A 25,584-nucleotide genomic window follows, 5' to 3' on the forward strand; every position below is an offset into this window, starting at 1 on the left:
CGTTCGGAACAAAAGGGATCTCCGTAGAATATGATGCTGGTAACGAGAGAAATGCAGTGGGATAAGAAATGATTTTTTCGTGAGATCTGGATTTTGGGTAAAGAAAATTCAAAAACAAAAGAAATAAAAAAGTAAAGCACGCTCAAAACTAGCCGACGGAGCCCCCGTGGGGCCTTGCATGCTGATATGGGCGAGGGTCGGGCTCGGGGTCGGTGAGCGCGGGCTCGGGCTCCATCACGTAGTCGGCGCAGCGCTCGACGAGGTTCTGGTAGTACTCGACGAGCTTCTCGGGCTGGGGCACGATGCGCCACTCGACGCGCCACAGGAACTCGAGCTCGAGCAGGGCGAGTTCGGGGACGGAGATGCCGCCGACGCGCGAGTAGGTCTTGTTGGTCCAGAAGCTGTCGCTGAGGCCCTTGCTGGCGACGGTGGCGGCGGTGATGAGGAAGCGGTGGACGGTCAGGCTGGAGACGGTGAAGGACGGGTACAGCTCGCACAGCAGGTCGATGTAGTAGACCATGCTGAGCAGGATGGGCGGCGAGAGCGTGGCGTGGGTGGTGAGGCGGGCGAGATAGTCGCGCACGGAGATGCGCGGCGGCGAGCGCGAGTGGAAGCGCGTCAGGCGGCCGTCGCGCAGCGGGATGTCGTCGTTGAAGCCGATCAGCTCCATGAGCATGCTGGCGATGAGCACGACCAGGTCGCGCGGGTCGGCCTTGTCGTAGCGGCGCGGGAGCACCTTGGGCGCGGGCCTGGGCGGACGGGGCTTCTTGGGCACGGAGCCGTCGGGGGCGTCGTGGTCGGCGCAGTCCTTGTTTTTGGCCTTGTTCTTGGTCCTGGGGGCGATGGCGAGGGCGGAGGAGGAAGAGGAGGAGGAGGATGGGGGGGCGGTGGTGGAGGACGGCTGGGAGCGCGCATTCGCAGCCGTGGCGCGGGAGGTGTGCGTGGTGCGCCTGGAGCCTGCAGCGGTCGAGGGCATTCGGGAGCCAGCGAGAGGAGAGCGCGCAGTGTCAGCAGTAGCAGCAGCAGCAGCAGCTGTAGTAGTGGTAGTGGTGGTAGTGGTGGGCGTCAATTGGGCAGCGGGCGAGGACGGGAGGTGTGGAGGGCCGTCTGGCGGCGGCGGGGAGGTGGGATTAAGAGTAGTAGTGGCAGCAGTAGCAGCGGTGGTGGTAAGAGCTGTGGTGAGAGCTGTGGTAGTGGTAGTGGTAGAGGTGGGAGACAACGGCGGGCGGGCTGGGCGGGCGGCGAGACTGGCGGGCGGCGGCGGGCGCGACGACTGTGTGGCCGCGTCGGCGGTTGGGCGACGGAAGGCCAGCGCGCGGGCGGGCGGCAGCGGTGGTGGTGCAGCAGCAGCAGCAGCAGCAGCAGCAGCAGACGGCGGGCAGCAGGCGGGCATCACCACAGCGGGCGGCGACGATGCCTGCCCGGCGTGCTGCGGCGGCGGCTGCGGCGACGGCGACAGCATCGCGCACGTGGGCCAGCGCGGCAGCCGCTATGGCGGGCACGCGACGGGGGGCGGCAGGCGGCGGGCGCGGCGGCGATCGGCGCGCATCGTGGCCGCAGCGACGGCGGCGGCGGCTGCAGCTGCGGGCCTGCGGGCCAGTCAGAGAGCGGCGACGCAGCGGACGATGTGGTGGCTCCGTCCGCGGTACGGAGGACGGCGTGGTACGGTCGTCGACGTGAGGTGAGTCAGTGAGTGAGGGTGGTGGTGGGTGGTGGTGATGTGGTCCAGAAGGGTCATGGGGTCGCGGCTACCGCGGCCGGCGCTAGCTGACTCAGCCCTGACTCAGCCATAGGGCAGGCCGATTATGTCAGCGCCTGCCAACACAGCCGGGCCACCGTCGGCCGCGACATCCAGCTCGCCCTCGCCGCCCATCCCAACGACGACGACGACGTCGACTCGCCGTTTGCTGCCCGACGCTGCCTGCACAGTCGCTGCTGCCGGTTTGCTACCTTGCTACTGCCCACTACTGCCGCCTGTCGTTTGCGCCTGTCCGTCGCCGTCTTCTCGCCCGCTGCCCGGACAACCCTGCGCTTCCTCCACGCCGTCCAACCCGCGACCCCCGACCCTGCCATCCACACCCACCCGGCCCTGCATCTGGCGACGGACAATACGGTGTCCTCGGGGGAGGTGTGTGCAGCTGGAGCTTGTTCCAAGATTGCAAGCGCAAGACGCCCGTTGACGTCACCACAACTGCAGCCCTAGCTTAAAAAAACATCATACTATCAAGCTCTTCTCGTGCACTTCAATTCACCGGCATCTTTTCTACCCAACGCCTTCAATCCCGCCAACATGATGCCGATCTCCTCTCTGGAGATCTTTGCGGACTTCCGGGACCCACATGCTCCCTATGATCGACTGACGGCCCTGCGCGCCTTGAAAAACGATCTCGTCGGCCATGACCAGAAAAAGGCCATGTGGATAGAGAAGGGCGTTGTGCCCGTGCTGTCCGCCATCCTGTTTGAGCCGCTCTCTGCCGAGAAGGATCCTGTGACCCCGGCCGACGGCGCAGAACGGCTCCCAGTCCACCGCGTCGACCGGGCCGAACGAGATGCCATCCACCGGGAGGCCGTGGTGATCATTGGCAGTCTTGCCCAAGGTTAGTGCTTGTTCTTTTCCCACCATTGTTTGAGACCTGTTCTCCGGCCTCCATCTCTGTGCCGTGCTGACCGTCGGATTCTACCTGCAGCTGGACCAGCCTACATTTCGTCCATCCTCGCCAGTGACATCCTTCCCGCCCTTCTTTCAATGCTATCATCGCCCTCCTCTCCAGCCGTCTTGGACCTGACAATTCTCCAAACCTTACACACCATTGCCGACAAACTCCCACTAGCATATCAGCATGGCAAAACCCAGCTCCAGCGCCTCTCAACGCTTCTATACTCCGGGGACTACATCCACTGCTTGCTCAAAATCTTTGAACAAACCTCAAAATCTTCTATAACACAAGCATCTATTGCTCTAGCCGCCGATATTATCTCGAAAACATGTACGGAAGAGTCTTACAAGGTCATGCTTGCCGAGGCCGGCGTCTTAGATGCCTTAGCATCCAAGTTGGCGAGCTTTGTCGTTTCACAAGGCTTTGTTATTCCTGGCGCCGAAAATCAAATCAAAACTGCTGGCACTTTGGACGCCTTACCCCCACCCGCTCCACCAAGCGCCCAGCTCAGCCCTTTGCTTCGAGCTGTTTCCGTCATCATCGAGTACTCCCAATCTCGCGCTGAGCATTTGATAACATCCCCAGCCTTGGTGACTGTATTTCCGCTGCACAACACTATGCAGGACCGTATGTCCCAAAGAGGTCCATGGATTACCCCATTAGTCTCTGCGAAGCTCAGTCCTTCAAACCCCATTGATCAGCTTTTGCCATCAGTGCCCCATCCGCAGCCCCCTGGACCTCTTAGCTTTCCGCCTTTAGGTTATGATAGGAGGGGCATTGCTATCGCTCAGTCGCCGGCCCCCTCTTTGCTCGACGACGAACCATCAGTTGGTAACGAGCCTGAAAGTGCAATGATATCATGGCTGATATGCATCGCGAGACAAAATTCAGGCTTACTACGGCTCATGGCTATTAGGTTGGGTGCTGTACTCTTTCGCTTGGGCCTTGCGAGAAAGGAGCGTGTTGCGATGTTTGGATACCTGCTGGTGCCACTTCTTATACAAATGCTCGACAATGATTACGTTGCCCCCAATAACAGCGAGACGCGTGAGAACGGGATGGCCTCATGCACTGAAAGGGTCAAGGAAGAAGCTCCCGCTGTTCTTGCGACGTTTTTAATGGAGAGTCGGGACCTACAGAAGTACGCGGCGGATGGCGGTGCTATCAGGAAGCTCTCGCAGATGCTCAAGGAATCATTCAACCCGATCGAGGACTCTGGAAAACCCATGTGGAGTCCTGTTCCGAAAGACACCTCGACCAATGGTTTACCAGAAACGAGCCTCGGCGTAGCTGGTGTTTCCCCTACTCTGCTCCATCGTGTCAGGGTTCGAGAAGGAGTTCTTCGAGCCCTATCCGCGCTTTCTCTCTTCAAAGAAGAATACCGGAAAGCTATTTGCGATAATGGCGTCATTTCCTATGTAATTGATTCTTTGAAAAGCTATGAACCCGGTGACCCTAGTTCGAAAGTATCCTCGCTGGAAGGCAATCCCGTTCCTACGTTACTTGCTGCCTGTGCTGCTGCCCGGTCGCTCACCCGCTCCGTTAGTGTCTTGCGCACTAGCTTGATTGACGCCGGCGTAGCAAGCCCAATATTTGATCTCGTCAAGTCTCATGATGTTGAAGTCCAGATTGCGGCTACCGCTGTGATCTGTAATCTGGCTATGGACTTTAGCCCGATGAAAGAAGTCAGTTTCCACGCCAAAACGGCCCTCGTCTTTTTTTTTTCGGGTAGAATAATAGCTAACATTATCTTAGGCAATTATATCCGCTGATATGATTCCCACGCTTTGTGAACATTCTCGGTCTGACAACACAAAGCTGCGATTAGAGTCGATCTGGGCGTTGAAACACATTGCCTATAATTCGACGAACGATATCAAGATGAAGATACTTGCCGCGCTTGAGCCATCGTGGCTGAAGCAAGTCATTTGCGAGGATCCTACTGATACGACAATTCGACAGAAAGTGGAAGAAGACCTCGCGGCGTTGGGAGATAGTGAGATGGACATTTCGCCGGCTCCCGCGGAGTTGAGCGAGCCCCAAGATTCCGCCCCAGGCAATCTCCGCAACACCCCGGAACCAACGGTGGATCACAGAATGACCGACACGGTCATGCCGCCGAAGATGAGCCTTGATGCATTCCTAACGAATGGCGCTCGACAACGGAAATTGGCTCTGAGCGGGGACCTAGACCAAACAAAACAAATGCGTCGAGACGATATACAAGTCCAAGAGCAAACCCTCGATCTCGTGCGAAACCTGATTTGTGGATCCGGAGCTACCGAAATGATCGACTATCTGCTTCAGGAGGTCACCGATCTTTTCGATGTCCTGGCGGATAAGCTACGTCCCAAATCTCAACTCAGCCGCAAGGATTCTACTGCCAAAGTCTCGCCAGTGCCGACCGAGATCATTTGTTCTGTGACGTACATCATGATCCACATCGCGGCTGGCCTGTCCCGCCATCGACAGCTGCTCATAGCGCAAACGGAGCTCATCGAGCTCCTGCTGCCCCTCTTCCAGCACCCCAGCCGGCAGGTTCGTGTTAATTGTGTGTGGATCGTGATCAATCTTACGTTTGAAGATGATCAGAGCGACCACAACAGCTGCCGGGAGCGCGCGACTAAGTTGCGTGATTTGGGTGTACTGGAGCAATTGATGCTGTTGGACGATGATATGGAATCTGACGTACGCGAGCGTACGAAAACGGCTTTGCATTTGATAAACCAGTTGATGTTATAATGAAGTCAAGCGTGAGTGGCGAATTGGCCCCCCCCCCTTCTATTCATTTAGCCTGTGAACATGTTTTCCAAAAGAAGAGAAACGGTCAGAACTGTTTCCTCTCTCTGCATATAATATTCCTAGCATACTCAACTTGGTGTTTGTTTTGTCTTTTTTTTTTTTTTGGTGCTGTTGATTTTTTATCTTGCCCCTTTTAGCATTCTGCTCATTGTTCTGGAAGTTAGCTTTTTGGTTGGTAAAAAAAAGTTTCCAGCGAGGCGTGGACGGTCGAAAAAGGGGGATTATAGACGAGGTAGCTCGGTATTTTGGGGCATACAAATTGATTGACATTGCATGCAAACAACATCGTAATTACTTGTGGTCTAGCTACGGTGTAGATACCTTTTTCCTGGTCGATTTGCCCTGTTTGCACCACCTTGTAGTCAACTACGTCATCATCAACCTCCCTTGCTTATCTAGATAGTTTTCAACCAGGAGAAACGGAAATTTATCATCCACGTTTGATGACCATAATTTCTCAGGCCAGTACGCCTCCCGGACAGCAAGCACAGAGTCCACATTTTCCATCCAACGCTACACCATGGCCCCCAGATCCTTCCCCATCCCGGCCTCCATCCTCACAGCCCTCTCGCTCCCCCCTCCCACCGACCCCTCCAAAACCACCCTCTCCCCCCACGGCTCCGGCTCCGGCTTCACATCCACCGCACACCTCCACGCCCTCGTCCCGGACCCAGCCAACCCGGCCCAAGATGTCGAGAAGCACTTCTTCATCAAGACCGCCAACCCCCGCGCCTCGCTCCCCGATCCCAGCATGGAGATGGCTCGCGGCGAGTTCGCGGGCTTGAACGCTATTGCGGAGGTGGTGCCGGGCTTGGGTCCGCGCGCGCTGGCGTGGGGGCAGATTAAGTATGATGAGGAGAAGGAGGAGGGCGAGGGGTGGTTTTTGGCGACGGAGTTTTTGGACTTGGGCGGTCGCCGTGGGAAGCGGGCTGGGGATGGAGCGGTGGTGCTGGCGAGGAGGTTGGCGGCGTTGCATTCTAGGCCGGCGCCACCGCCGCCCACGAAGGTGGCAGCGGAGATGAACATCGTGAACATCGCGCAGGGAGATGCGGCCACGGGCAGTGGCGTGACGCCGCAGTTTGGATTCCCCGTGCCGACGTTCTGCGGAGACGTGCGGCAGGAGAATGCGTTTCGGCGGTCGTGGGCGGAGTTTTACGCCGAGCAGCGGCTGCGGAGTGTGCTGGCGGAGTCGGAGAGGAGGAATGGGGCGGATGGTGGTCTGCGGGAGCTGGTGGAGAGGGTGGCGCGGGTTGTGGTGCCGAGGTTGTTGGGGGATGGTCATCTGGGGTATGATAAGAACGGAAAGGGGAGTTGGATTGTGCCGGTGGTGGTGCATGGGGATTTATGGAGTGGGAATGTGGGCAGGGGGAGGGTGGTGAGGAATGAGGTTCGAGATGCGAATGGTAATGGGGATGGAGATGGGGAGGTTGGCGATATTGTTTATGATCCGTCGGCTTGCTATGCACATAGTGAGTTTGAATTGGGGATCATGAAGATGTTTGGAGGGTTTGGCAGGGACTTCTATGAGGAGTATCACCGCCTGGTGCCCAAGACGGAGCCGGTTGAGGAGTATTCTGATCGAGTCTCGCTCTATGAACTGTGAGTCCGTACCCTGAGCTGACGAATGGGAGCTGATTTCAAGTGCTTTTAGGTATCATCATTTGAACCACCATACGATATTTGGCGGTGGCTACCGTTCAGGTGCTGTGGCTATAATGCATCAGCTGCTTAAGAAATATGATCCTGAATGGTTGCAAAGGATATAATTTTTGTTTCTTTTTGCCATTTAAACCATAATATAGCTCTGATGTTTTTTAAAAGCTTTTCATAGATGGCGCAGCAATGCTACCAGAGCCGGCGACTTCTGCTACCTGGATTACGTTTGTTCAATTAACTAACTCTTATCGAAACTCTCATGACTCACTATGTCAACACAGCATCGAGACCCGATGGTTTCATTTCCTTGGAAACGGAGGATTTGCGCCACGTCCAGACGACAATGCAGTGTATATTTTTATCAGGTTCCCACTAATCCATCCAATGTTGATGAAATACGAAAAACGGAGACATACCGGTGATTTGGACACGGCCTTCGAGTGCGGCTCGACAGCTTTGTACGCAGCACTGATCGCAACTAAGTGGAACACAGGGGGCTGCATCTTGTTTGGTCTTTGATACTTATGTCCAGACAAAGGAAAGCATGTTTCAAAAGATACCACAAGGTAAGAAGATTCTAGCTTCTTTCTTTGAACGGGGCCAAAAGCAAAAGAGAGCCTGAGGAATGGAGAGTTTCTGAAAGAATCTTGATTTTGATCTGCACCTAGCAATACCAGAGAAATAAAAGGAATCAAGAGAGATTATGAAAGCCACAACTCTTCTCGCCGTTAGAGCCAATTTAATGCCCATAGTAGGTTATAATGGGGGAATCTGCAGCTCATGCATGTAGCACAGTCATTTCAAGACTGTGTTTCTGGGCTTTCCGTTAGAGCCCTCAAACGGATTTGTACTAAACTCCCATATGATGTGTTTTGGCTTAGTTAGTGTGACCAACTCTACCCGCATGAGTTTGTTGCGATCGGCTACTTGCATTCCCACCAAGGAAAGCAAAAGTTTCAGGGCTAGAGCAAGGAACAGAGCTGTAAGGAATGCAGGAGGAAACAAACCTGATAATAGCCTCAGGTTCTTGGTGAAAATGAACCTCTAATGCCTTCTCCTCACATTAACATCATACTGGTATAGAAATCTGTGAATGAAAGAAAAACAAAAACACTTTGCAACATTCATGTGTCTTTGGCAGTCTAAATTCACTTCAAGCCTTCTTCATCTGCTTGTTCATTATAAATTCAGATCTTGACCCTACCAGGCAGACTTGAACGCAAAGTATTCTCTTCCTCAGTTCAAAGACGGCTTCTTCAACCCTTTGTCCTTAACTGCACTCAAAAACGCTGCCAGCAAACAGATGTTTGAAATTGGAAAAGGTGGGTGCAACAAACACCATTTTCAGAGTGCTGTTGACAAGACCAGTTCTTTCATCAGTGTTTTGAATGCAGCTCACTTTCTGCTGATCTCAGCAACCTCCGTATTTGGCATAAAACGCTCTAGCATTGTCCCGCATCACTACTAAAATTTTAAGGCAGACGCACACGATAGCAGTTGCAGTCATGAGGCAATGTGTGTCTTGCAACACTGTCCTGGCGAATTTACAGGAATACTTGGAGCATGTCAAGCCAGCTGCGAACAAGCAATGCCCCGCCTGTTCTCTCTCATTTCAGATTGAGTGTGATTATGAGCTGCACAAGTTGACTGTGCATACCCAGTAAGTCACAATCACACCCAACAGCCCGATATGTAGGGGAAATGCCGCTAATAAAGCTTTCCATAGCGACCAAGAGAACACAGCGAAGGAAAATGTGCGGCCAGAAATTGCATCTGCTCTACCGGATAATGAAGAACCTCTCGAACAGCAATCCTTCGAAAAATATGTCCAAATGCTTAACTTAGAGTCTTCGACGTCGAGTACATCGTCTAACGCAATCACCACAAGTCACCAGGTTCCGCAGAACTTTGCACTTGATAATCCATTTGATGATGCTCCGGTTTTGGGTGGAGGAACTAGTAAAAAGCTCCTCATTTCGACATTGCTAGGGCAGCCACATGGTGATCTATTGGACCTAAGTCCCGTATCCACAAAAGCGGAAACCCTTGGGCAAGCAATTACAGATTTTCAAGGTGCTTTGAAGAAGCGGAACTCGCATGAGTCTACCGGTGGGAAAGGTCAGAATTCAGAGGTTGAGCTCAAGAAGCGGTTTGTTATTCCACTGGAGACGACGTCGACTGGATCTCCAGTTTTGCCGGAATTCACTCCAGGGAGCTCAGAAGCGACAATGGGGTCCCCTATTCGGGATGTTGAAGGAGTTTCATTGGTATTGCACAACCAGGAGACGGCAGCCGTGGAGCCAGGCCGAATTATCTGCTTTGAATGCCAAGCAGTCTTCGGCAATATCCTCGCGCTCCATCAGCATCAGATGGTGGAGGGTCACAACTATTGCCAGTGGTGTTTTGCTTTCTTTATTGACCGCACGATGCTGCGGAAGCACAAAGACCAAGTACACAACTTCCAGTGTGCAACTTGTGATTTAATCCACATTACCCTGGGGGATCTCATGACGCACAAGCAGTTGAAGGGACACTGCTATTGCAAGCCATGCAACAGCTATTTTGAGAATGTGAACAGTCACAAACAGCATATGTCTGTCATGCATGATAATGCTCACTGTAGCTTGCGACCTCGCCCTGTCAAAGTTGGAGTGGCTGGTGGAAAATATAAATGTACTGTTCATGGCTGTTCATTTTCTGCATACAGTGCTAACACTCTGCGCACCCACCAAGAGCAGGAGAACCACAACTTTTGCCGGCCATGCAACAAAGCATTCTGTGATAGTCTGGCGCTGAAAAATCATAAGTCCGGAGGGGGTCGGCATGCTGAAAACTTGAATGCAAGAAAGATAGCGGCTAGTACTTAAGGTAGCCAAGGAGGCCATTTCGGGGCTGATATAGTATAAATAGAGCAAATTTCAACCATAGCAGACATTAGCTAGCCCCCTTATAGTGCCCTATATATGAGCCTTAAAAGGACCCTAGAAGTCGCCCCTATGATGTCTCGCCCTTCTAGCTTGGCAGCGTTAAGGCCGTCGGAAACGGATCATCATATTGCCGACTGTCGCCCAGAAAGTCTAAATGGCGGTCGTCGACCAAGCTCGATATCAAAATGTCCTGTGCCGTCCAGCAGTAAACAACCCTGCACCTCATGGCGCCGGCAAAGAGCGAAAGTTCTCGCTCCGGCGATCAAAATAATGTCCCTCCGCCACCTCCCCCTCCCCCTACGGGCCCGCATCCATCATTTATTCAGGTAGCAAATCCGTATGTCTTCGAGAAGACTGTACAAGAGTGTCTCGCAGCAACCAGGGTAAATCCGCAACGGGAGGATAGCGTTCGACTCCAGGGCATCACCTGGATTGATAATGTGCGAAAGGCACTCCATCTGTAGGCTGCACCGCGAGCATCTTTTGATATCGATGAAGTATATATTGACCCGTGAGATAGCCCAGTGAAGACGTACAATACAGCAGCTACCTACTTCCACAAATTTCGCTTGGTACACTCGGACGCTGAGTATAATCACATAGTATGCTTCTGATCTCTCACCTCGGGTGCTTGTTTTACTCTAACCTTTTCTTAAAGGACGCCGCTGCCGCTGCTCTTTTCACTGCATGCAAAGTGGAGGATACGCTCAAGAAATCGCGAGATATTCTGTGCACTGCTTACAATTTAAAGCTATCACCTGCAGAACAAGCCTCTGCTGATGACCCTGTATGTCCATTTTAACCCCTGATAGCCTGTTCGTGTGTTCAAGACTCATTTGTGTGTGCAGGTTTTTGAATCCCACTCCCGCAGCATTATTGGCCTCGAGCGACTAATGCTAGAGTCATCTGGTTTCGATTTTCGAAGTCGTCACCCGCAGAAAATCCTCTTGAAGCTTATAAAGCTGCATGGCTATAGAAAAGACTCACAGATCGCCAGAACTGCCTATTCAATAAGTCTTGACTTATATCGCACATTTGCCCCACTCAAGCAAACATCGGCTACAATGGCGTTCGCTTGCTTAGAATTAGCAGGAAGATTACTAGATGAACGACTAGAGGATCTTGAGTCGGACTTGGAGTATGAACAGTGGCAGACATCACGGGTAGAAGTGATGGGTTCGTGACCATCCCTCTTGCACGTTATTTTCATTAACAGCAGATGCTTACCATATTTTTTCTAGAAACTATACTTGATCTACTTGAACTCTATACACATCACCGTAACTCAACCTCGGTCGGGCCTGATTTCTCCCTTGACACCCTTCTCAACATTCGCATCCCCCTAAATCAAGAGGCTGACTCTAGAAAACTGCCTCGCTACAGCAATTTTGCCAAACATTACCCTGACGCCAATGGCGTACGGGCATCTAATGGATCGAGGAGGGATAGGGATAATCCGCATAAGGATATAGTCGCGCAAACAGCCAAGGAGGCTTCTCGTTTTAACCCTCTCGCGCCAACTGCTGCCCACGATACGTCCAATCGGGAGAGAGGTCGAGATGCTACAATACGGTTCATGCTGGACCCGGAACAAGCGCAAGCAGAAAGGTCGACCGTCGAGCAATATTTCAAGGTGGAAATGGAGCAATATGAAGTGGAAGAATAAGACGTGCTTCTTATACGTCACCCAAAAAACGGGGTAAGAAATTCTTGCCAAGACGGCTGGCAATATACTTTTACGACTACAAGCCACTGTCTATACAGCAGATTTTCCCGTTCAAGACTTTTTGTCGCTTCTGCTACCGGTCTCCCTCTCTTGAATAGCGGCTGTTATCGGGACAAGAGGACTCCTCGAGCCAGAATTACCTAATTAAAACCTTGCCTTGACAAGTTATTCTGTACCTTCCGGTCATGTAAGGGACGACCCTCACATGCGCTAGGCTTTCTGGTTTAGAAATCCAAAGATCGGTGTTAGCCCGAGTGGAAAATCCCGGCCAGAGGATATTATTCGCTCTCTTTCATAATAAAAAGAGACATAGCGGTGGATTTTGGAAGATACCCAAATGCTTTTTGAAGTATTGGATTCAAGGCAAAAAGATAAAAGCAATGGTTTTACCATTCATTAGCGAAATGTACAGAAAGCTAATATTAATTCTAGTTGTCATATGCAGACCATGCACTTGGTAGGTCCATAAAATTATAAGTTTAATACATTCCAACACCTTGTCTATGAGGATAAACAACAAACATTTATCAGAGAACTCTACTCCTTCTTGTTCTTATTGGGAATTGGGTTACCATTCTCATCCACAAGCCCCTTTTCGCGCATGACACGGAGAGCATCGTGAAGCGGGTCCAGCTCAGGGCATGGTGCTCGATGCGAATGGAAGTAACTATCAGCCCAGGTGAAGTACTGGCCGTAGTTGACGGTAAAGTACATGTGGTGAAGGGTGTGGTGAGCGGGACTATTTATATACTTTTCAAGCCAGTGGCCCGATATCATGTCGCCATCGTGAATCAGAATTGTCCAAATCTGCACGAGAGCAAAGAGTGTTATGTAAAGGTACTTTTGCACGGGGAAGATAAAAACGAAGATACTAAATAAAGACGTCAGGGTGGCGTTCTCACGGCTACTTTTTGAAGGGTATGGGGTGCTCACTGGTACGGCAAAGACTGAACATATCCATCAAGGGGGTGGAACGCAAGCGCCGCCCATGGGGTCGGTACTAGATAAGTCAGCCAATGCATCTGCCTTATCATACCAGATGGCGATCCATACCGATCCATTTGTGATGGGGCTTATGAATGTATTTATAAACACTGGGGTGATGCTCGAGTCTGTGAATCCAGTAGATGAGGAAGTCATTCCATATCATGAACAACAGAGTTGAGGCTCCCATCCACGCCCAGCCGTACTCATCTACCCTATCATACAACATGCTCTTGCCCCGGACCTCAGCCAGGAAAAATGGTAGTGTAAAGATGTTGATCCACGGCACAGCCTTCATCGACGATATCATCTCCTGCCGGACTTGGTTCTTGAGGAAACGAGGGTGGTATTCAAGACGTCGATCGAAAATCAGGAAGTACGAAATAGCACTAAAGAACCAGTAGAGAAGACAAGCGCCAACCTGCGTGATCGCGAGGATTGAGATGCATTGTCGCAGTATGCTATCCCGTGGCCATGCCGAAATGGGCGATGAGAATGGCTTCAGGCCCAGGCCTGCACTGGCTGTGGTATTGGAAGATGTCGCTGGAACGAGGTATGCGTAGGTTTTGTCGAATATCAAAGGGTCTAAGAGATCGAGGGCTATATCCATGGTGAATTTGTTACGAAAGAACGGCTTCAAAGAAGGTCGAGACGGGAGCGTCTAGGTTTGACGGATAGAGAGAAGTGTTGCTTAACTTCAATCTGCTGGAATGATATCGACAGTCAGTTCTGCAAGAGCCCACGTCCAGCCTCTGCATTCCCCCCTTTTCCTCGCATCGTCTGCTTCGTGTCGTTTCGCATCCGCATCCGCTTTCAGAAAACAGTGAGCTTATGTAATCGGATCAGATAGCCGTTACGGTCCCATGATTGGCCAGGGGCTCCCAGGCCCCAGGCCCCAGTGCGCTAGTGTTAGTTACGTCATGGTCAGGCCACCAGGGAAGGAAAGCTTAAAGAGAAGAGAGCTTCAGCCGCTGTATTCCGTACCTGACAACAACCACCACAACCACCTCCTCCACGCATCCCTCCAACTGTTTGTGAGATTATGAGTCTCAATTCGCTTTCTCCGATGTGCTTGGGCTCATGCAGCCGAATCCCTTGAAAACGGTTGGGAGTGCGTGGACTGATCCGGCAATCTGAGGCTCAAGCGCCGGCGGCATTGGCTTCCCGGGTGCGCTGATGCTGACTTGATCCGCGAGCCGTGACATTGAAAATACCCGCGATGCTAGTGAAAAACTGGATCGAAGATAAATTAACCAGCCGGCCTCTAGTGAAAGCAATCTGACAGCAAGCAGCTCTTTGAGAGAAATATGGTATTCCCGCCGAAGCTACCCCCGGAATTACAAAGGAATAACAGTTGAAGTAAGAATGAGAATACTAAGAGAGATACAGCTATTCTAAAGGGCCATGACCGTGTCTAGGCGAAGCTATTGTGACCTTGAATTAAAGACCATGCCGCCTAACGAGAAAGAGAGACCTCAAGAGTCTTCTACCGATAATCATAGCAAACCGCTATTTATATCTCTGCAGACCTTATTCTCTCCCTTGGTATCTACTCCTCAAGGACCATTCACATATGCATCTTCCTCATACCACTCCTACCCTTCTCTTGGAAGACGATACGGATAGCCAGGGTGGGCCTGGCTTAGCCTGCCTTTGGTCCCCCTCTCAAGCAGGACATCATGATTTTGGCTTGGTCAAGACAACTCAGACCCTCTGGTAATTGGAACCTCTGGCTATCATATATGCATTCCATGGGCCCTATTTAAGTTGGTCACATCAACCATGGAGTGAAACAACATTGTTCAATGGTTGTTACAATCTATGGAAAGTCCACAGCAATGCACAAGCTTACCGAGGCAGTCATGGCTCGTTCCAGTATACGGGGAGATAAAGGGACATCTTAGGACTTTCCAGAGGACAGAAAACAACCGGTCGGCCGATCAATATTTATTCAGCATAGCTATTGAATGATATTCTGCCCATAGACGACCGGGAGGATTTAGTATAAGTGGAATTGGTAATGGAGCCTTTTGGGGTAAGTCAAGTAAATATAGCTGCCTCTTGAACCAACCAAAACTACTCCGTAATATTTCCAACTTCCCAGCTTCTTATTAGGTAATACTCCATCGGCAAATATATACTTAATATTTATATACAGAGTTTTAACATCAAATTCTTCGAGTTCCTCTGAAGGCTGCGACTTTTCTATGTTTCTGTTTGCTGTCTCCACCATCACCAAGATGGTTTCTGATGTCATTTAACATTGACAGGCACCAATGACCCAGTAATTAAGTAATAAGAATATTTGCATCAACATAAGTAGGCATGCGATATCCATGTTCCAATTTTGTAATCTTAACTCAGTATTGAACAAAACTGCTGTCATCGGAACTGAGGAAGTAGTTGTATAGAGAAATTAACAAAGTAAAAATTTTTTGTATGCAAGGGTCAGTATCACAGTTCTGAAAAAAGAGGTAGAATAGAACTAGAACCTCACTGAAAGAATTTTCATCGGAAGATCAACAAGTACCATGATGGAGCACAGATACATGCACGCTAGCACTCAAACAGAAAGATAAAATGGCCTACCGGCCTGGACAACAGTAAAATCAATTTAGAAGTTCGTAACGGTATGAAGATCGATGACAAACAGGTCACCTTGGGAGTCTGAAATCTCCGCTTATACATTCAAGAATCTACGAGTCATGTTAGCAGCATCGGGAATCAAGTAGCTTATCGCAAACATACCTTTTCCGAAACCGCGCCTTGATTATATAAATATTTACTCAGTCCTTTAATAACTTCAAGCTGGTCGTCAACCGTCAACCCAGTAATGGCAGTTTCGATGATGTCGCCAACGCTCGTCTTGTGCAGTGCAATAAAACTGTGGTAGTACATGTATGAAAAAAATCCCATGATAAATTGACAATCCATGCGGTCCGTAATACCGCCGTGTCCAGGTATCGATTCGCCAAAATCCTTGATCTTAAAGGTCCGTTTCAACCCAGAGGCAAAAAACCCTCCGAAGGGAGCAATTAGTGAAGCAAAAGTTGCAAACATGAGAATATGAAATTGTATTGGGGCAATTTGAAAGGATCGTGTGAAGTGGGTCCATTGGGGTAGCTGGTAGACTTGTGGCTTGAAAACGGGGTTGACGTCGCATTCCAGGCCTGTCAGAACATTTGAACCCAAGTCGTTTACAGGGCATGTAAAGTACTTATATCGCATCAGGATATTGGTCATGACGAAGCCAAAGAGAATGGTGCATATCCAGGCGCCGACAAAGCCTTCGACCGTCTTCTTAGGCGATAGTTTAATAAGCTGCGTGCGGCCGAATGTGATCCCACAGATATAGGCGAAAATATCATTCGTAATGACGAGCGAGACAGGAAGGAAAAACCAAATCATGCCCTCGAAGATATTGTTCATAATAAAATGTGCCTGGACAACAATAAGAAACAGTGCCATATGCGTCCATGCAAACTGAGTAAATTGGAATCTGTAATGCCCTTTCTGTAGGGAGCCAACGAAAAATACAAAGCCTAAGTAGCTATTAGCAAGAGCTTCAACAACTCCAGAGTCAGGCAGGGACTCTACCGATCAGATAGAGCATAAAGCTAATAAACCGATGGTGCGTAGCCAGCGGCAAAAGCACGCGATCGACAAGCAGAATACGTTTGAAATAGTAGATGACGCTTTCTCCGTAGAGGAAGTACATCGTCGTAGTCAAGAAGTACCAATTGAGAGCTTTGGTGAACCGGAGATTTTTTGCCTTGCTAGGCACGTTGGCGATAGCGATGACCTCCTTGAAAGACACAATCTGAATAGCCGTAACAACAGCAATGAGGTATATGTGCCCGGAAAACATGGCCACAAAGAACCCGGCGATCATCACGAAGGTCCATATCGTGCGAGTTATGAAGGTCTGCTTCTTTTTCTCGTATTCCGAAATCTGGCCGTCAGAAGGTGCCTGTTTCAGTGACCCCAGATGATATTAGCGCAAGATCAGCTTTGAGCAAAGATTATACAGGTACTTCCTTACCTCGGGTGACGAGGTGTCTGCCTTGTTCTCACGGTCTTCGCGCGGGCTCGAGGGCTCTGATACATCGCTGGTGTCTGACGTGGCTTTCGAGATCTCGCTACCAGTCCGGTGCTGGAAGCGGACAGTCCTTTTCGGCTTGCCCATAGTGACCTAAATGGAGGCGACTTTCATAGAGAGGGCGTGTGGTGGAGTTGAGAGAAAAAGCTGGCAGAGCTGGCGGAACAACTGTTGGGCGAGGAAAAAAAGAAGGCTCGGGGGAGCTGTGAGGCAGATCGCTTGCGATAGGCAACTGGGCACAAGAGCTTCAGGGCAGAGCTGCTTCGGCCGGCGGACGGCGGATGTCTGCAGCCAGCTTGGGTGCTTGTTTGTTGGGTTGGGCGAGAGTCTCTTTCGTGCAGCGACGAACTCAATTCAGTCGATTTGGCGATCAGCCTTGTGAAATTCCGCCGTCAACGCAAACCAGCCGCGCCGCTTCACGCGAAGCACCGCCGCTGCTCGACTCCGCCCACACAGGCAATGCTGTGCCCTCTGGCTTGTCTTGCGTGTCTTGAGACGGAAGGCTCTCTGTCTAAAATTCCTTTCCCGCTGATCTAGAGCTGCTCTCCTTATGAATCCAACTACGCACCAACCGTCCGTGCACAGCGAGCTAGAGGAAATATTTCCCGTGGACGATGGATGACGACTTTGACTTCGACCTGGCCGATATCCCAGCCGAGGAATTGTTTGCCCTCGTAGACAATGCCCAGAGTCAATCTGCCAATGCTCAGCCCCTTCAGAAATCCGCGGTTGCCGCGTATCCCGCCCCCCCAGATGACAACCACGGCACTAGACACATTCTCCCTCCGTCGGCGCGGCTCATTCGCAATCCTATAAGCTTTGGTGATACAGATGCTCGAACGCTCGATGCTGGTGTTCTAGATGATGGCGGAAAATCTTTGCTGCTGGACGCGAAGCCGGGGTTTCGAAATGACATAAGAGCAGACGGCGCATCCCTCACTCACGAAGCCAAAGCACGCAATTCACTATTAAATGGAACTTCAGGCTCTGTGAAAGAGCATGCGCCGCTATATAATGTACCACCAGAGCTTGAGGACACGGCGTCGGAGGAGGAAATGGATATAATTCACGACGGGGGCAAGGTCAATGGCAACAGGGAAACAGTGGATACGGTAGAATTGATGGAGCAACTCGAGCAGGTTTGTCTCTTATATTTCAGTGCTATAGGGCTTGATATGCTAATTGCGTATGTAGCTTACGAGAGAGCGTGAGCGGTTATATCAAGAATTAGAAGCGGCTAAAACCGAATCAGAAACCCGCGCTGGAGAGATTGCCATTATACGGGCGAACCAAGCGAAACTAGAGCAAGGCCAGTCTCGCCAACTAGTAGCGTTGCGGAGTGCTCGAGATGAAGAGCTAGAAAAGCACCAGGCAGAGATCGATGCCTTGGTCATGGAAAGCAAGCGGCTGACTACCGAAAACCAATTCTTAAAACAGGACCTGAAGGAAGAAGCTTTTAGGTTCAATGAAATGCAGCAAAATCGTAAAGCCAAATCCAAGGTAGATGATTTGGCCCCGACCACACCAAAAAAGCCAAAGGTACTTCCCCTGAGGGATGGGTTCGACGACGACGAGTTAATAGCCTCCCCAACGAAGTCAGCGGGAAGGAGATCGAAACGAGGAACACCATCTGCTCCCGGGAAACGCAAACGGACTATACCAGATGACTCTCCCATTGTCCCTGCTCTTCAGCTGAGCCAGTCGTTCGAATCAGAAACACTGGCAGCTGCAGAACCCCCAAATGCCATACATTCAGAACCAGTACTGGATAAGAAATACAGTGAAGACCGTGCTCTTCAATTAGTGCAGAGAATTCTCAAGCATAAAACTTATCCACGTAAAGTCTCTGACCTTGAGGCTTTTGCGGACATCTCGTTTCCCAGCGAGCCTGGGAAGATGTTTTCTTCGTATATTCTACAAGCAACGACCACAAAGCCATCGCAGAATTTTGTGGTAGAATATGGAAAGGCTGTCATTTCGTTATGGGCCCGTGCCTTAAAAGAGAAATTTTACAAGCCTGTCTCTATGCTCATGTCTATTGTCAGGTTCATTATTACACTAGATACTACGACCATCGCTCCTCTTCTCATTGCAGATCTAGTACCGGTAATAGAGAAGTCAGCATATGTCAATGGAGTCCCACGATTTACTAACTCCCCTGTTTCGCATACGAATTTTGGACAAGTGAAGCAAACGCCACAAAAAGAGCTCTATCCCCTAGTAAATGGCACAGAGGCTCTGGAACTGCTTTACCTTGCAGCGAACGCATGCTCTCACACTGGCGGCGCCCTTCAGCGAGCTTGGCGTTTGATTTGCTGCGATTTTATTCTTATGATGCTCAATTCTTATCAGCCCATCAAAGACATTATCCTCATCCTCAACCTCCTCTCCTGCAGCATTTTCTCCACCACATTTGGGCCTATTTTGAACTCACCAGCGGACCAAGTCGCAAATCAAAACTACTTAATCGATCGGATTGCCAATTTACTCCAAGAACAGCCCTCCGTGGACGAGGGCGAAACGCCATACACGTCGTGGGACATCGCTACCCTACGCTACGAGGCGATGTCCCTTCTGCAAGAAATTGCTTTCTCCTGCCCTTCCCCGACGCCGCAGCAAAATTACGCAGCTCGTATGATCGCCACGCATCCGAGCGCGCTGGCACGCGTGTTCCGTGCGATGCATGACGAACTCGATTCTCTCTACTCATATCCGCCAGAGCGAGAGCTTCGCGCCGCAACCGTCAATGGCCTTACGCATTTAGCATACGGAGTCATCATGACGTTTCCGGACGTGGTCGATCTGCCGACAAAACTGCGCGGGTTCCCAGGCGCAGTACAAAAACACCTGGTGGTGCTCACGCGGCTGGCGTTTAGTGAAGGGCCTGTTCTCGAGGCCGGAATTACGGACGAGACGGTTGAAATGGCGCATGAGATGCTAGAAGACACGGTCAATCCGCAGGAGGCGGAGGCGTTGCTAGAAGCATTTCGCCCGTCAAAAACACTCCAGCGAACATTGCCTGATACATGAGATTTTTCGAGATGCCATTTTTGGCGATTTTCTGGTGCATGAACCCTCATGTAATGAATGATGATGATAGATGAATGTAAAATGTATATAGCGTGCTGCAGATGCGGCCTGCTCTGCTGTAAGATATATCAAGGCCAATCAATACATAAATAATAGTTACTACTCCCTTCTAACCATTATCTTGTTATAAAAAAGGGGACGCAAAAAAGAAGACGATTTGGCAAGAGGGAGGTTCGAACTCCCGCGGGTCTCCCCACCAGAGTTCCTGGCCCACCTTTTTCAGGCGGAGTAAACTTAAATCTGGCACCTTAACCACTCGGTCATCTTGCCTTCATTATGGACTCTGCGCCACTTTGCTCCTATAGCCAGTGCTTTTGGGTGACTAAGCAGCCATAAACCATCGTGTTCTACCGACTTGCTCCGCCAACAATATACTAATCCAACCATATCAATCCATTTAATTGGAGAGAAATCTTTGAGTGGAGTGATCAGCCCGGTATAGAACCCTTTCTAGGAAATCTGAATGGAGGACGTCAAACAGTCGCCTCTTTCTGAATCGCCTGCTCTTTTTCAATAGCTTCTTCCACTTCCTTAGCAGAAGAGAACCCCTTTTGCCAACAACGTTGGATAACATCGCCCAAAGCAACTCCCTGAAGGCTAGGGTAATCCAGAGCCTCACATGATTTCGCCCAGCAGGTGATATGTGGGAATGGCATTGTAAATTTCTTTGGAATCATTCCATCACATAGTTTTTTGCGCCAGGAAAGATGTTATTGCTAAAACGATAGACAAACCCAGCGATCCCACACCCAGTCATAACAGTTCCTAGTTGCGGGTAGATTCTACTGCAATGAAGGAGGTAGTCGGTTGTTGGACTTTTTTTGGACATGATATCTAAACAGGGGGTAACTTGAGGGCATGAAGAAGCACGGCTCTGGACTTGGAAAGACTATGCTCACTTACGATGTTTGATGCGCTTTGGGTGTTGTAGACAGTAAAGAGGACTGATAATCTACATTAATATACTCATTTGCGACATTGGCTCTTCACTCGAGGGTCTGATAACTAGAATCACCTCTTGTTATTGAAAGCAGGCAACATGCTGGAGCTTGGAATTCTCATTTTGCCCAATAGAGAATGCAGGTGCCTGCATGTTGGTTGGCGCGGCTCCTAGATTGTGTATCGAGTCTGACAACTGGAATTACAGGAACAGCCAAAACTCCCAAGCGTGGTGAAAAGAAAAAGTCGGTATGTAAATATCTCATATTGAGGCAGGAAATTCGCCAAAAGCACCTCAGCTTGAATACTACATAATTGAGCTTTTGATTATCGACCTAAGCACTCCATATCCTTGAGTAACATGGTGTCCGAAAGAACACGAGAAGCATTCCTCCATGCAGCAAACTCCGTTTAATCCTCATCCCAGTTGGGGTTCTGGCCCGGAGGCTTGGGTCCGCCCGCTTGCCTGGCTACGATGATCTGGTCAACACTGAGCACTGTCCGAGCAGCTTCGGTCGCAAGCTTAATTGCCCACTGCTTGGACACCAGGAGGTCCAGGATTTCCTCTTCCACGGCATCAATGGTGCCAGCAGGCGTCGATGCGTGCATATCAACTCCAGTGGTCCAGTATGCTTCCTCTTCCTCCTCCGATTCGTCATCGTTATCACCCTCCTCCTCTCCATCGCCATCTTCAGATGACTCTTCTGACTCTGCTTTGCTATCAGCGGATTCGTCTTGTCGTTGGTGAGCGGCATATAATCTGGATAGGACTTCTGTAGCGTTGAGACCCGCTGATTCGGCCAACGTGCGAGGAATGACTTCGAACGCTTCGGCATATTTTCTAATCGCATATTGAGCTAGTCCTGGGGTTCTATCGGCAAATTGGGAAACTCTTTCTGTGAGCTGGATTTCGGTGGCTCCAGCACCGGGCACAAGGCGTGGATCTTTGGTAACCGCCTTGACAGCATTGACTCCGTCGTCAATTGCACGTTCAATATCGTCCAAAAGATTTTGCGTAGCTCCACGAAGAACGATTGTAGACGTTCGAGTGATGCTGGAAGTATCTTCTTGACGGAAGACTGTCACTCGATCGCCTCCAATCTCCATGGTTTCAACAACATCGATGCTACCCATCTCATCGGGCATGGGAGCTCCTAGCCGAGCAAGCGGAGTAGCTCCAACAACACGGCACAGCCTGCGAAGCTCAAATTTAGAAAGAACCTTGATCACTAAAATGTTGAACCGGTTCAAGTAATGTAGAGACAACTCGCCAATCGTCGCACCCGCAACAAGCACCCGAACTCCAGAATCGTAAATTTCTTTAATCGCAGCCTCCAGGCGATCTTCTTCGCCCTTTGTGAAACTGAGCATCTCTTGCGCATTCTTCAAGAGGACAGTCCCCTTGGTCTCAGTCTGTGAAATATCGATCGGACAGCTAAAAACCCCAACCTTCGCCTTTTTAGCCTTTTTAATGGAGCCCTCTGGTTCCCGACCAAATACCATACCCTTGATGACCTTCGACTGTTCTAAACTCCCACCCATAATTTTAACCACACGCACATTATCAATATTAAACTGAGCAGGAGTTTTTGGCATAACAGCGAGGATTGCCTCGGCGACCAGAGGAGCTAGGATGTCTTCGGAACCGCATTGTTTACTCCCAATCACTGTTTTCAATGCCTTCCCTAGCTCGGTTGTGGAGCGTAGCTCCTTTAATCTATCCACCTCCAAATCTAGTCACCTAGTCAGCAAAATTTATCATTCAAACAGATAAGAAGCCTCAAATATAAATGACTAACCATCTAAACAGGCCAAAGCAAATGCCTGAGCCTTCTCGTAGCCCTGCACAATATCACTGGCTTTCAATCCCATCCGCAAAAGATCTTCGGCCTTTCGTAATAATTCCCCAGCGAAAACAATAACCATGTTCGTACCATCTCCCATTTCTGATTCTTGTTGCTGGCTGGCCATGACTAATAGTTTAGCTGCAGGATGTACCACATCTAGTTCCCGTAAGATTGTTGCGGCGTCCGAAGTAAGAATCATCTTCTGAAGGTGGTTGATGACAATCTTGTTTCGGCCATAAGGCCCTAAGGAGGTTTGGACGGTCTGTGCAATGGTCCTACAAGCGTCTATATTGCGAAGAACAGCGCCATCTTCGGCGTCGTAGCTGTTGGGTGTCGAGGCGTAGGGTAAGCTTGAGCTCTTTGGTGGGGTGCCCTTGGGAGTTTCTCACCTGGTATAGCCCTGTTTAAACAGGCCAGCATTGGGCGCGTTTGGAATCGCTAGAGACATCGTGGACTATACAGACAAATATAACTGTGGCTTCCACGAGACTGTACAGCACCAAAAGTAAGGGTATTCTGGCTCTTCAAGCTCAGTTCAAATGTTTGGCTGTGGATGGAATTCGGAATGGGAGCGAAGCCTGCGTGTTTGCACTGTTTGCTCCGTGACATAAGCAGACCCAACAAGCTGTTCGCATACAATTCCCCAACGTTTCTTTGAGCAGCAAAATATCTCTCCGCTCCTCGCCCTTCCCTTTCCTTTTCGTCTGCACATTGTACCGGAGTGGTCTCGGTTTGAACATGTTCTCGAGACTAGTTCGTGCTCGCTCGGTGGCCCAGCTGGGCCGCTTTCCCCGTTCTGTTGCACGCCGGTCTGTGACGACCAATGCTGCTTCGGCTCATGCAGAAGATGTCCCTACAGTAGGATCGCAACCGGGAGTTACTAGGTTGGCTGTGTCTAACGCTCCGTAGGAAGAGGATAAGCCATTCACAATCAAGCTCTCCGATGAGAGCTTCGAATCATACGAATTCGACCCTCCCCCATACACACTTGAAGTAACAAAAAAAGAACTCAAACAAATGTACCGCGATATGGTAGCGATAAGGTGCGTTTAGAACCTCCCTCTTAGTTTGATGTCGCTAAGACACAATTAGACGCATGGAAATGGCGTCCGATCGACTGTACAAAGAAAAGAAAATCCGAGGATTCTGCCACTTGTCGACAGGTCAAGAAGCTGTTGCAGTCGGAATTGAGCACGCACTTCAGAAAGAGGATAAGCTGATTACGGCCTACCGGTGCCATGGTTTTGCATATATGCGCGGAGGAACCATCAGATCCGTCGTGGGAGAGCTTCTTGGTCGCCGCGAGGGTATTGCCTATGGCAAGGGTGGCTCCATGCACATGTTCGCTCAGGGATTCTATGGTGGTAACGGGATTGTCGGTGCTCAGGTCCCCGTCGGTGCTGGACTGGCGTTTGCGCAGAAGTACGAGGGCAAGCAAAACGCCACTATCTGCTTGTATGGCGATGGTGCATCGAATCAAGGACAGGTCTTCGAAGCCTTCAACATGGCAAAATTGTGGAAACTTCCTGTTATCTTTGGATGCGAGAGTACGTTTCAACCTGAAATATCATAGCCAAACAACCGCTGACAATTTATCTAGACAACAAATACGGCATGGGAACCGCAGCCAATCGTGCCGCGGCCATGACCGACTACTACAAGCGTGGCCAGTATATCCCAGGTCTTAAGATCAACGGCATGGATGTTCTCGCTATCAAAGCTGCTGTCAAGTACGGCCGTGAGTATACTCTCGCCGGCCACGGACCCCTCGTCTACGAATACGTTACATATCGATATGGTGGCCACTCCATGTCCGACCCCGGAACTACCTACCGCACCCGTGAGGAAATCCAGCGCATGCGCAGCACGAATGATCCAATCGCAGGACTGAAACAGAAATTGCTTGACTGGAACATCACAACGGAAGAAGAATTAAAGACGATTGATAAGGAAGCCCGCAGCTTTGTCGACTCGGAAGTGGCGGAAGCCGAGAAAATGCCTGTACCAGACGCGACTCCTCGTATCTTATTTGAGGACATCTATGTACGCGGCAGCGAGCCCCTCTGGATGCGTGGCCGTACCGCCGAAGAAACATTCTACTACTAAAAAGATTTCTTTTTTCCGGAATAGCCACTGGACGTTTAGGATTCAACTTGTATGACCTTCTTACTGGACACCTTCTTTTCCTTTTCCCTTTTTGCCTGTAATTTAAGAGTATATAAAATACCATGGCTGCATGGTTGGCTCTTCTGTGCCTAGTTTGGGCAGTCTACTGAGTCCGAGGTAACCTGTGGTTATTGTCCTTCAAAATGATACCTGATACTTTCGCATCGCGTAGAATGCTATCAAAATATATTAGGAGGCAGATTCCTAACTCCAGCCGGGAACGAAGGTTTGCCCAGAGCTGCAGCCCAGCTAGTTGTTGCTTAACTTCAAGCTTAACTCGCCAATTTCGAAGCCAGTGGATATTCGTTTTGAATCTCATCTACGAAGTATTGTACTCCGTTGTATTAAGAACATCCCAGTTCCTAGCCAACGCTGTCGATGCCCGCATGCAAAATACACCATATTTCCTCCATTTAGGAAGGTAGATCTATGTAAGCCGCCCAAAACTCGCCAGCCCACCTTCGCGTCATCAATCAGCAGAGTGACCCAAACGGCTATGTTCGTACTGTCGCACTATCGCATGCAGTGTTCCCATCCACAGAGATGCCGGCCGTAGAACGCGGGCTGAGAACGCTGCATGCCAAGTGGACTATTTACCTACCGTGGAGATGTGACAGCAGAACAGTGCAGTCCATTCCCATCGTCATTGGGCAGGGCGACGTTCTGTTCTTTTTCCTGTCTACTGTTGTCA

General features: G+C 50.2%; 10 protein-coding genes and 1 non-coding gene across 11 annotated transcripts; 6 read left to right on the forward strand and 5 right to left on the reverse strand.

The window, feature by feature from the left end:
• Nucleotides 1–148: 148 nt before the first annotated feature.
• PHO80 (Pho80p cyclin) lies at nt 149–976 on the reverse strand (the record flags this gene model as incomplete). Its single annotated transcript, XM_049249438.1, has 1 exon — nt 149–976. One exon carries the CDS (start codon nt 974–976, stop codon nt 149–151), a length of 828 nt encoding a protein of 275 aa, XP_049111632.1.
• Nucleotides 977–2,290: 1,314 nt separating this feature from the next.
• LOZ57_000332 (uncharacterized protein) lies at nt 2,291–5,399 on the forward strand (the record flags this gene model as incomplete). Its single annotated transcript, XM_049249439.1, has 3 exons — nt 2,291–2,597; nt 2,688–4,342; nt 4,413–5,399. The coding sequence occupies 3 exons, from the start codon at nt 2,291–2,293 to the stop codon at nt 5,397–5,399; spliced, it is 2,949 nt and encodes a 982-aa protein (XP_049111633.1).
• Nucleotides 5,400–5,979: 580 nt separating this feature from the next.
• Nucleotides 5,980–7,062, forward strand: LOZ57_000333 (uncharacterized protein; the record flags this gene model as incomplete). Its single annotated transcript, XM_049249440.1, has 1 exon — nt 5,980–7,062. The coding sequence occupies one exon, from the start codon at nt 5,980–5,982 to the stop codon at nt 7,060–7,062; it is 1,083 nt and encodes a 360-aa protein (XP_049111634.1).
• Nucleotides 7,063–8,620: 1,558 nt separating this feature from the next.
• LOZ57_000334 (uncharacterized protein) lies at nt 8,621–9,982 on the forward strand (the record flags this gene model as incomplete). The annotated part of the gene is made up of 2 exons (XM_049249441.1): nt 8,621–8,775; nt 8,842–9,982. The coding sequence occupies 2 exons, from the start codon at nt 8,621–8,623 to the stop codon at nt 9,980–9,982; spliced, it is 1,296 nt and encodes a 431-aa protein (XP_049111635.1).
• A 284-nt stretch (nt 9,983–10,266) lies between these two features.
• On the forward strand, nt 10,267–11,708 carry CTK2 (RNA polymerase II C-terminal domain kinase beta subunit; the record flags this gene model as incomplete). The annotated part of the gene is made up of 5 exons (XM_049249442.1): nt 10,267–10,502; nt 10,563–10,644; nt 10,701–10,829; nt 10,891–11,218; nt 11,284–11,708. 5 exons carry the CDS (start codon nt 10,267–10,269, stop codon nt 11,706–11,708), a joined length of 1,200 nt encoding a protein of 399 aa, XP_049111636.1.
• Nucleotides 11,709–12,305: 597 nt separating this feature from the next.
• ERG3_1 (c-5 sterol desaturase) lies at nt 12,306–13,362 on the reverse strand (the record flags this gene model as incomplete). The annotated part of the gene is made up of 3 exons (XM_049249443.1): nt 12,306–12,639; nt 12,702–12,768; nt 12,822–13,362. The coding sequence occupies 3 exons, from the start codon at nt 13,360–13,362 to the stop codon at nt 12,306–12,308; spliced, it is 942 nt and encodes a 313-aa protein (XP_049111637.1).
• A 2,044-nt stretch (nt 13,363–15,406) lies between these two features.
• CDS1 (phosphatidate cytidylyltransferase) lies at nt 15,407–16,938 on the reverse strand (the record flags this gene model as incomplete). Its single annotated transcript, XM_049249444.1, has 4 exons — nt 15,407–15,448; nt 15,501–16,294; nt 16,350–16,722; nt 16,795–16,938. 4 exons carry the CDS (start codon nt 16,936–16,938, stop codon nt 15,407–15,409), a joined length of 1,353 nt encoding a protein of 450 aa, XP_049111638.1.
• A 527-nt stretch (nt 16,939–17,465) lies between these two features.
• On the forward strand, nt 17,466–19,881 carry LOZ57_000338 (uncharacterized protein; the record flags this gene model as incomplete). Its single annotated transcript, XM_049249445.1, has 2 exons — nt 17,466–17,990; nt 18,046–19,881. 2 exons carry the CDS (start codon nt 17,466–17,468, stop codon nt 19,879–19,881), a joined length of 2,361 nt encoding a protein of 786 aa, XP_049111639.1.
• A 218-nt stretch (nt 19,882–20,099) lies between these two features.
• Nucleotides 20,100–20,211, reverse strand: LOZ57_000339. The gene has a single exon. It is a non-coding gene; the product is annotated as a tRNA-Leu (tRNA).
• Nucleotides 20,212–21,291: 1,080 nt separating this feature from the next.
• CCT8 (T-complex protein 1 subunit theta) lies at nt 21,292–23,175 on the reverse strand (the record flags this gene model as incomplete). The annotated part of the gene is made up of 3 exons (XM_049249446.1): nt 21,292–22,613; nt 22,680–23,050; nt 23,117–23,175. 3 exons carry the CDS (start codon nt 23,173–23,175, stop codon nt 21,292–21,294), a joined length of 1,752 nt encoding a protein of 583 aa, XP_049111640.1.
• A 654-nt stretch (nt 23,176–23,829) lies between these two features.
• PDA1 (alpha subunit of pyruvate dehydrogenase) lies at nt 23,830–24,833 on the forward strand (the record flags this gene model as incomplete). Its single annotated transcript, XM_049249447.1, has 2 exons — nt 23,830–24,274; nt 24,328–24,833. 2 exons carry the CDS (start codon nt 23,830–23,832, stop codon nt 24,831–24,833), a joined length of 951 nt encoding a protein of 316 aa, XP_049111641.1.
• Between the last annotated feature and the right edge of the window lie 751 nt (nt 24,834–25,584).

The sequence above is a fragment of the Ophidiomyces ophidiicola genome (genome assembly GCF_022830035.1).
Source record: "Ophidiomyces ophidiicola strain CBS 122913 chromosome Unknown scaffold_1, whole genome shotgun sequence".
Classification (NCBI taxonomy): domain Eukaryota; kingdom Fungi; phylum Ascomycota; class Eurotiomycetes; order Onygenales; family Onygenaceae; genus Ophidiomyces; species Ophidiomyces ophidiicola.